The sequence below is a fragment of the Oculina patagonica genome, chromosome 7 (genome assembly GCF_052425735.1).
Source record: "Oculina patagonica isolate OP01 chromosome 7, crgOcupat, whole genome shotgun sequence".
NCBI lineage: Eukaryota > Metazoa > Cnidaria > Anthozoa > Scleractinia > Oculinidae > Oculina > Oculina patagonica.
The window spans coordinates 3,220,211-3,230,750 of NC_135764.1; the positions used below are offsets into that span (position 1 = coordinate 3,220,211).

Below are 10,540 nucleotides of genomic sequence, written 5' to 3' on the forward strand. Positions count from 1 at the left end.
TTGGAGGCTCGCAAGAGTCCTGGACCCCATTCTAGGAAAACCATGCAAAAAAGTGAAATATAAAACTACTGATAAGAAGTAACTATAATTTAAATGTGCAATAAAAAAGGTACTTATATTTAATGAAATCCACAAAGTTCTAAACCTTATTTAAAAATTTAAACAATTATTAGATTCGGTGAAAACTTTCTTCAAACGTATGGTAAGATGAAAACGCAACTGCAAGCTCCTCAACAAAAAGAAATCCCTTAAATTCGAAAACTAAAAATTGCTTGCCACGTATGTATAAATTTGTGGACAATAAAATGTTTGGGAACTGTATTTTGCAGGTCGAGGCAAGGTGCGCTCAAGCATGTCGGAGCCTGCATTGTAATGACGTCATTGATTTTAATGCGCACTCTCGAATGTCAGGGACAACAGTGTATTCAAGATGGCGGAAGAAGATGTGTTTTTGGCAGCAACATCGAATGCGCTATGGGATCCTCATCATTCCAAAGATTGGGACAAAGAAAATGTAACACCACAATGTGTCTTGAGAATCAAAAGGTAGGGCAGTCTTTCTGCAGTTTCGATTTTGTACATGGCTCGGTTTCACTCGGTTTTGTTGCTAAAATTGATAATTAAACAAACTGAAAAATTCACCGGAAAATTTTTTGTTTCACTTTCTGAATTATGCACTGTTCATGCAATGCCCTACTCTCCGTTCAATTCATATTTATTTCTAGTTTTCCCACACATAATCGGAACTTGAGATAGTTTCCGACATATTCGCTGCACATTTTAAAAATGGTTTTAAATGAATGCCGAATTATTTGCTTTCTCATTTGACACAAACCTTTGTTTCGGCAACGAATTTGTTGTTTGCACTTTCGAACCTCTTTTAAATGGACATCCTCGAGAAACTTAAGTGGCCGCCAAATTACACGGCATGTGCTATGTAGAGGTCCACTTCGACCACACACTAAACTTGCCATACCGGCAGGTCTTTTAACAGTCACTATTTTTGAGAGGAAAATGGGTATCAAGTGAACAGGATGTGAAAAATAAAAGTATAAATATGTGCTTGGTACTAGTCGAAACTTAATTATGCCTTGGGCCTTAATTTACAAGAAAAAACGTGAATTATTTAACAGTATCTAGAATATAGTACAGACTGTTCTTGACTGAAGAGTTAACTCTGAGGGCTAAATTTTAATGTTCTTTTTTTTTTTCAGGGATATAATGAGTATATACAATGAGCCACCACCTGGCATGTGTATCGTTCCTGACAAAGAAGATATAACAAAGGTTTGTATTCAGTTTAAAAAAATGCCATGTATTTTTTTCTCCATTAAACGTTGGGTACCGAATAAACGTCATGGTCTCCAAGGTGCAGTTAAAAATAGGCCCCTCAGGTATTTACTTGAGGGATGATAAGCTGTAGATATATTAGGACGGATAAATGTTTGTCAAAAATCATGAATAAAAACCCTTGCTTAATAAACATTGGGCTCAAATAAACTGCAGGAGTTAAATAAACTTAGGGTCCACCAGGCTAAGTTTGAAAGCTATGCCCGTAGGCGTACAAGGCAGGGGGGCAAAGGGGGGCTGCAGACCCCCCCCCCCCCAGTGTCGAAATTTTTCAGGCAAAATGCTAAGAATTCGGGCAACAAGCCTGGAGAAAAAATAGAAAATAAGCCGACAATTCTCAACATTAGGTTCAAAATGAATTACATCAACGGAGAAGTATTGGAAATATAGAGAACTTTGTGGTTCAAAAATCCAAATTTCTCATTCATCTGCCTTCCTTTCCTCTCGCAATTTGAGCTAATAATCATGTTCGACATTTCTCGCAAATTCAGCGTGGCCCCTCAGTTTGATTCAGTCACAATCAGCTTTTCCATAGCTTGAGCGTTTGCGCACGGTGGATCCAGCTTTGATCTTTTTGACTCAAATATTAAGTTCTCAGGGCTAACTCAAAAATTTCAGTTCAACGAAATGTTTTAAACCAATCATCCCTGAATGTTTCACACGCTTTTGTATAACTTTTAAGTGGGGGAAAAGCAATATAAATTGGCTCACCCAAAATACTTTTAGGTTTGTTGAACTAGAGCTAGTGAATAAAATGTTTCAGAAGAAAAAGGATTCAGTGCATTGACACCTTCGGGCAACGCCACGAAACTAATTTAAGAACTATCGTTTCCTTTAAGCAGGTAGGCAAGGTTTGTACACGACTATTTCAATGCACGTTTTGTTGTCCATTTTATATTCCTCTTTATTTGGCTTTAAACCCATGCCATTTTTTTTCGGGCAATAAGGTCTCCGCCCTCCCAGGTCCAGAGTATCCATACGCCTATGTATTTGCCGGGGGAGTTTAATCAAGAAAATATAGTATGTGTGGCCTTGCTAGGGGATGGGGTATGCAGCCCTTTCATGTTGCAGTTTTGAAAGGTCTGCACATAGCTGTCAGAATTTCATCATAAGTTTTGTCATTTGTTACAATCTTTTTTCTACACTTTTCAGATTCATGCCCTTATCACTGGTCCATTTGACACACCATACGAGGGAGGATTCTTTTACTTCCTGATTCGCTGCCCCCCAGACTACCCCATCAGACCTCCCAGAGTCAAGCTAATGACGACAGGAGGGGGGCAGGTCAGGTTTAACCCCAACTTGTACAGAAATGGCAAAGTCTGCCTGAGTATACTGGGGTAAGTAGTTTTAAATATGGCTCATGTTGTTTGGAGCTATTAGTGACTGGTATGTCCAATATTGACACATGCTGACCAGGGGCCAATCCAGGATTTCAAAAATTGGGAGTGGATGGCAAACCATTAGGGCCTAACCCTAACCCTAACCCTCTAGTGGCGGCAGACGGCGAAACGTGGCATAACAACAACCAGACATGAGCGAGAGCTAATTTTTCTTTCCTTATTTATTTTCTATTTCAAATAAAGTGACATTTCGAATTTTTTTTTACTGAAAAATGGGGGGGGGGGGGGAGGGGGGGAGATGGATATCCACCCTATCCACCTCCCCAGTATCCGCCCCTGCTGACCAAATGGTAAGTACATCAGTTTTCGAATTGGGCATGAAGTCTTAGGAGTGCTTGCTGGGATCATTGTGTTGTGTTGTGGGCAAGACACGTTACTCTCACCCTTACAAGACCTTACAGTACCCAGGACTCTTGATATAAAGCATAAATGGTTACCAGTAAAATATTACTGCCACCTGATAAAATGCTGCCAGCAGCTACCTGCAATGGATTAGTATATTTCCAGGGGAAATAGCAATACATGCACTCTCGTCACCTTCATGTTACAGTTCTAACGGGAGTTCAACACTGCCACTGATGAGCTTCTTGACTCCTCTAGTGATTGGAACAGACTTGAACCTTTAAAATATTATTGGGAAGCTCAATTCTCAGCCATTGTTTGGGAAAAGAGCCAATGCTCCTTCCCACTCCTTCTCTACTCTTCTCGGCTAGGAATGAAGATGGGACATGAAAAAAAGCAATGAAATTTGAACCTTGTTATTGGGGTGTAAAATTGACACAACTCGGATTTTATCTGTGATGATTGATCAAAAATGTTCCCCAGGTAGGTTGGATACAAAGGAAATGATATTATTTTTTTAAAAAGTATTGATTTTTATCCTGTTTTGTTGTAGGACATGGTCTGGTCCAGCCTGGAGTCCTGCACAGTCTCTTTCAAGTGTATTAATCTCTATTCAGTCTCTGTTAAATGAAAAACCATATCACAATGAACCAGGATTTGAACAGGTGCATGGAAACTCTGGATCCCTTTCTAAAGTAACTAAATCTACATCTACATCTACGTTTTAATATGTCGGTAAAAAGTCCATACGGATATCACACCAATGTCTAAAAATAAGTAAAATACAATATGTACATATATAATAACTGAAACATTCAAAAAAAAAAATCTAAAAATTGACAGTTCAAACTCTTGCTCTCATTTGGCCTGAAACTCTCATGCACTCTCATTGACTCTTGTGCACTCTCATCGACTTTGAACGTCAAATTTTTCATAAGAGTCTATGAGAGTTTTCTCTTGGTTTGGCCCGAAAAGAGTTGACCAAAACTCTCATGAAAGTCAACTCTCACCAACTCCCATCCTTGTTTGGCCTAGGCTTAAGTCACAGTGTACTAGGAGGGGTGGTGAATGGTCCTTCAAAAAATGTTTGTCTCCCAAGATTTTAGCCAAATTTCAGGGGTATTGTCATATCAAATTTTTCTTTGACGCCTTCTTAGAGTCTCCATTTCTTTTGCAAGGCTAAAAAGGTCTCAGACTTGCAGAAAAGATATCAATCTCACAAAGTCTCGCATTTCCATTCGACACCCCTACTAGGGTGCCCACCAGTAAGGAACAAGGTCTGACACCACCATTCATTTTTTTTATAAATTACTCAAGAAGTAATATTTCATTTTAGGAAAGGCAATCAGGGGATTCAAAGCGTTATAATGAATGTATCCAGCATGAAAGCCTCAGAGTGGCAGTCTGTGACATGTTGGAAGGGAAACTCAAATGTCCCTCAGCACTCAAGTGGGTACCAGTATTTCTTTGTTACACGCTCTTTGCTAAATTAACTTTAGTTAGCTTTTTGTTCAAACGATGTGCATTCATGGAGTAGGAGGCAGCGTGGCCTAGTGGTTAGGGCACTGGACTTGTAATCTGGAGGTCCTGGGTTCAAATCCTCCTCCTTGCCACTTGGTGGATTTGTGTTCAGTAGTCCTGAATTCAAGTCGTCCATGCTCTGTTAATAGCCAACTGGTCAGCCTCCTGCCAGCTACGGTAGGATTTATATCAAGTTTATGTTCTATTTGCAATAACATTTGTTTATTTATTTACAGTGCCCTCCAATATTAGCACAGCAGTGCTAAATACAATGACACTTAAACAAATTTTTATTTTATTTTATTCTGACACAAGAATGACCTGAGAAGGCTATTAAATAAAGTTTATTTGCAATAATTTTTAATCTTGTTTCTGTAAACACTGTTTCAGAGATGTCATGGAGAAATCATTTCCAGAGTTTTATGATTACTACTTGTCTGTCATCAATGACAACTCACATCTAAATGGACAAAACATGATGGTAAGAACTAACACATTTTGACATTAGTTTGTCTCAGAGTGAGCTTATCCTGGGGAAAGAAATCTTGAGAAAGCTGCTGTTGTTTGTGACTGACGCACCGGCTGACATATCAACACTCCCCCACCCCCACTCCCGTCCCTTCCCTTTGTAAGAAAAGTTTCATTTTCTCTCTGCCCCCTTCCTTTTGCACACATCTGGAAAGACTGTTGCCCAGGGGGTTAACTCCCTATCATGGCCTATACGGGGTCGGGAGGCTCCCCCCAAAAGGGGTACCTTTTTCAGGCTTCAGGTATATAAAAGGGTAGGGATTTCACAAGTTTAGGTATACAAAAGGGTATGGAAATCTGTCATTTAGGTTTTTTTAAGGGCCTTTAATTAAAATATTTGGAACAGATGCAATTTATGGCTGTATTATTTCAATTTATTAAGCGCTGCATGAAAATGACAAGAAAACGTCCTGTTCTAAGTCTATACCATGTCTTTCAGGTATATGAAAGGGGTACCTTTTTTCATTAAAAGGTTTACAAAAGGGGTACAATTTCTGTGAAAATGGTATATAAAAGAGTAAGGGGTAAGAGCTCGGGGCGAAGCCTCCACATACAAAACTTTTTTGGGTACCCCCCCCCCCCCCGGGCTGTTGTTTGTACAAACAGTCTTTTCTGAGACAACACTCAACCCTGGGAAAGGTCATAAGCGCTACTTACAGTCTTGTACTCTGGATAACAAAACAAAATTGTCATGTTAATTAGAAGAAGCATATTTAACCTTTACTACTCTCGGAAGATGTTAACTGTGTTTTTTATTTTGTTTTAGGACCCGTTTGGAGAGAAGAGGGGAACATTTGACTTTGTAACCGTTAAACAAAGATTAGAAGTAATCAAGAAGAAACTTGAGGACAAGAAGGCTTCAGCACACGGCTCAGATGCCTCATCAAGTGATAATGAGAATACAGAGGAATCTTAACAAAAAGCAAAATATTATTTGTACATACTCGTAGCTAAGATATAATTTATATTTCAGTTGGGGGAATAAGTGCCAGCCATTTCTCGAGAATTGACTTAACCCAGAAACTTGACTTATCCAACAAATATAGCACTTGCTTCCTCAATTGATTTTGACTTCCACACAATGAGGTCAAGAGAGGCCGTTCTGTGGCCAATTGAATAATGTAAAAAAGTAGCCATAATGCAGCTTTAGTATAGAAGTTGTAATCTCGTGGGTACCTTAAGTCCTCTGTGTAGCCTTTTCTACTACCCCAGTACTACCCCCTGTGTAGTCTCTTCTACTACCCCCATGTGCACCCTCAGAAGGGGGTATCAATAGCCTCTTGCAAGTTACTTTTTTGCCTCAGTTTAAAAACTAGGTTAGGTGCAAAAATTTTACACGTTCCTTTCAAGCAAATCAAACTCGGAAATGATCTATCAAGGCCTTCCACTCCACCTTGAGATAGTTGATTTCTTCATGTCAATCTTTTTATCTTGAGACAGTGCAGTAAAATTGGTCATCTAATTGAAGCCATATATTTGTAAAATGATGTATTATCATGCTGTGTTAAACAATTCACTTTTAACTTTCTGTTTTTTTAAAAACTCGTCAGACTTCTCTTAACATAAACTCTCCACTTAAAGAGACTGTGTCGTGAGAAGTCTTCTAAGCTTTTTGTGTAAACTGTGCTAGAACTGTGAGGGTGCACTCACTGATCAACAAAATAACCATTGAAACAAAAGAAAGGCATACATTCATTCTCCAAGATGTTAACAGACCGTAGTCAATGGTTTTTATGTGAATTTATTCCAAGAAACACTGTAAAACTTGAAAACTTCGGCCGACTTTTTCAAGTTTTAGGCCACTTTCTCCTTTCCCATCCATAACTACATCACTTTTTAACAATCTTTATGACTAGTACAGTATGTTTTAGCAAGGCCAGGCCACTATTAGTGGATTTCCATTAATACCAACACCTTCATGTGATTTTTAAGTAGCACTAAATCTTGGTGACACTACCCCTTTAAATACCCCTTACACCTCAAAAATTCTATTAATAAAAATCAGCTTCTTAGGGACTTAAGTAGAGGATTTATGCTACCAAGTGATTCTCCACGCAGGCTAGGAAAACGTTATTGATATAAATTAACTTTAACAGAAGGTGGTGCAGGTCTGATGAAATGTAGAGGTTAAGCTCCGAAAGCGACAGACGATAGTCCGAGGACTTTCCCAAGTTGCTTAGTCAACAGGTTGGAAGATGTCGGCTCAATTTTAAATATACAGTTTGTAAAATATTATATCCAGGAAAGCTACTCAATTCTTCGTTTATGTTATTTATACTGGAAAAATTTCCGTCAGCAAATCGATCAACTTCAATAAAAACTCATGAATAACAAATGGTCTATAATTTATAAGGCTGCATCTCGAGATACCCACCCTGTTTAATATTTAACAAATGGTAAACGTCACAGCGTGCACTATTGAGTTACAGATGCACGCGGGAGGTTGCTAAGCACGAAAGATGCGTAAGAGTCGCCCGAGGCGATAGCCGAGGGCGACTCTAGCTTCTTGAGTGCTTAGCAAACCTCCCAAGTGCATCTGTAACTCAATAGTGCACGCTGTGACGTTTACCATTTGTTTTATAGCACAACTTTTAGGCGATTTATTAAAGTTTCTTTGAGGTAAAAGTGCGCGCGCTTATTTAAACAATTGCGTGTAGTGCTCGCGTAAGCGCTGACGAACACCCAAAAGAAAAAAACAAACAAAACAAAGTTTTGAATTATTTCAAACTTGCATTATACCTCAAAGTCTTCAGCGTTATGGAAAAATGGGTTTTCTTATGTTTAGCTTTTCAAATTCACAGGAAAATCGAGAAAACAAGTAAAAACTCGTTAAGTAGTGGCACTTTCTTGTGCCATGTCGCAACAGATCAGCGCGCGCGCTCAAGTTGAAGCATACGTCAGCGTGCACCCATGGGCAAATAGTAGACGCTAAATTAACCAATCAGAACGCGCGCTTTACTTTAGTTGTGCTATAATATGTTTTATACCATGCCATAGAAAATACAGCCAATCAGAATACAGGAAAGCCGTTGTATATTCGACGGTATTCAACCCAACCTTCCCATAGTGCGCTGCGACTGTATTCTTGACGAAATTTAGTAAGCGTATTTTCTATGGCATGGTATAAAATAGTTACACAACACTTTCTCGTGGTATACTATGGAATATCCCACTCGTCACTTGTATTTTCTTGGCATACACACTCGCCTAAAGGCTCGTGTGTATACCGAGAAAATACAAGTGACTCGTGGGATATTCCATAGTATACGACTCGAAAGCGTTGCATAACTAGTATTTATACTAACATACCCTCCACCCACAGTGTATAATGTTTTTAAACTAGAATCTTGGAAATATTGAAGTATTGGCATATTGCGGGAACGTTTCCAATAACGCAAAGGTGCGAAAAACGATCATCGGAACCTTAAGTCCTATTTGCTTGATCTCGATTCTAGAAAAATACCGTTAAATCTGTTAATAACCCCACCTGAAATTAATCCCCTCCCCAATTTTAGACGCAAGTTTCCTTGCAATATGCTCCCACAAATATAATTCCCTGTTCACACTATAAATGGCTTTTCGTCAATGCGTTTGTTCACACTGAAACGATCGAAAACGCTCATTGTTTGCATCGAAATCGTGTGCGTTTCAAAACGCTGTCCAGAATTGCTGGTTTTCACTGTCACGCAATCAAAAAATAAATTCGAAAGCATTCAACTACAGAAGCTATGAATTTCAAATATTATAGATTATAAATAGATAAACAATTTCCCCAAGTTTCAGGTCTGTGCGGTGTACCGTTCGCGATTTATTTTCCGAACCTTTCCACGCAAATTTATAAAGCTTAGTATGGAGACGCCATAACTGTGTCCTTCCGGGGGACACAGTAATGGCCGTCCTGATGTCAGAGAAACCATCTGGGACTCAATTCTGTTTACAACAGCGGCTATCCTTGGCTTACGAGCTAGTACACTTTCACATAAACATCACTTATTATATCTGAAATGTTCAATCTGCACAAAATGGAAAAGAAAGGCTTTTTTTCAAACAAAACAGCTTTGTCACGGCACTCAGCTTGATGTCACATACGACGAAGAACTCAAATATTCAAAATGCTCTGTTTCAAAAACGAATGACACTATCGATCTGGAAATTTGCAAAAATATATATTTTTAGTTTATCTTTCGCCTAATGACAACGAAAATTTAGCAGGCCTAGTGATTTCAGAATTTTATGACGTAACATGAAAACCAAGAACATTTGAATGCGGGTACCGTATCGTATCAGTTTGGAAGGTGAAAACGGACGGGGCCTCAAGTCCAAAAAGCTTATCATTTAGTGACAAATTGGTTCTTTACTATTTCCAAAAAAATCCGGAAACTTCGGTTGAGAATTTGGTGTGGCCGTTAAACCCGATAGGACTGGAACTGGTACAAAATTTACGTGAAATGATTTTAAATCAACCTTTATCCCATTGACACCTGGGGATTTTCCAAAATACCCCGCACCTTTTAGACATTTTTGACATTTTGTGGTCAGTTATGAGCTAAATAAGCTCCAACCTACTCAAAAGGTCAAAGTTTCTTTGTCGGAATGTGCTCTACCACTTTAGGCTTTTCGGGTTTTTTTCTCTTTTTTTTTCGCTTTTCCTTTTTCCCCATATCTTATCTTTTTGCTGCACTTCTTGGCCTTCTAGTGGGCTTGCTCTCAGTTCAAGAGTTCTGGAGAAAGCAGCATCCTCGCAGAAAATTATTACCATGGAGCAGTAAGGGGTGGTTGGCGGAATTTTTCTGAGTTTTTCACTGAAATTTCTAGGCGTCTCCGTGCATATTTCAGGCTACATTAGCAGGTATCATGGGAAAGATCTTTACCTTCTGTGGATTTTGAGTATGAATGACATGAATGATGCCTCTTTTGGTCAAAGGTAATGACGTCAGAAGCGGAACAAAGGCCAACGCTCGTCACGGCCGGTACAGGTGTCAGCGGATTAAATTTCCAGTCCGTACTGCGCAATCTCCGCCTGCAATGTTTGTGAGTCTCACAAACAGAAGAATGTTTACTAGCAAAAATAAAAATTCCGGGACAAAACTTACCTTTTTCTTCATTATTAACGCCAGATATCCTTGCAAAACAATAATAACGAGTAAAAGAAGTTCGACGGTATTTCAAACGGACGTTTTAGCTCATCGTGAATTCTTGAACGAAACGATCCGTAATGGCGAACTAAAAAACTTCATGTACGCTATCAACGAAGTGTAACGTTTCAACGAATTCAAAACAAAAATGAAAACAAACCCTGAGTCTGCGCAGTACGGACTGGAAATCAGCTTTAAACGACGTAGAACTTGATATCTGTGTATTTTCTCGGATTGGTTTTAACGCGATCATGACCAAAA

At 39.0% G+C, this 10,540-nt stretch overlaps 1 protein-coding gene across 2 annotated transcripts; it reads left to right on the top strand.

Annotated features, from left to right (window-relative positions):
• The first annotated feature begins 320 nt into the window (after positions 1-320).
• On the top strand, positions 321-7,479 carry LOC144660199 (ubiquitin-conjugating enzyme E2 Z-like). 2 transcript variants are annotated; one of them, XM_078520796.1, is made up of 7 exons: positions 321-546; positions 1,215-1,287; positions 2,503-2,690; positions 3,649-3,790; positions 4,432-4,544; positions 5,007-5,097; positions 5,911-7,479. In XM_078520796.1, exons 1-7 carry the CDS (start codon positions 431-433, stop codon positions 6,058-6,060), a joined length of 873 nt encoding a protein of 290 aa, XP_078376922.1. In that variant the 5' UTR covers positions 321-430; the 3' UTR covers positions 6,061-7,479. The 2 variants fall into 2 exon arrangements, with proteins under 2 accessions (XP_078376922.1, XP_078376923.1); XM_078520797.1 differs by having other exon boundaries at positions 323-546; positions 3,649-3,760.
• Positions 7,480-10,540: the final 3,061 nt, after the last annotated feature.

What these genes read in the sequence shown, in the direction of transcription:
- LOC144660199 (XM_078520796.1), top strand. Translation starts at nt 431, where the DNA reads ATGGCGGAAGAAGATGTGTTTTTGGCAGCAACATCGAATGCGCTATGG. An exon ending in ACTCTGGATCCCTTTCTAAA is followed by an intron (nt 3,791 to 4,431) that starts GTAACTAAATCT and finishes ATTTCATTTTAG; the next exon opens with GAAAGGCAATCAGGGGATTC. An exon ending in AAATGTCCCTCAGCACTCAA is followed by an intron (nt 4,545 to 5,006) that starts GTGGGTACCAGT and finishes ACACTGTTTCAG; the next exon opens with AGATGTCATGGAGAAATCAT.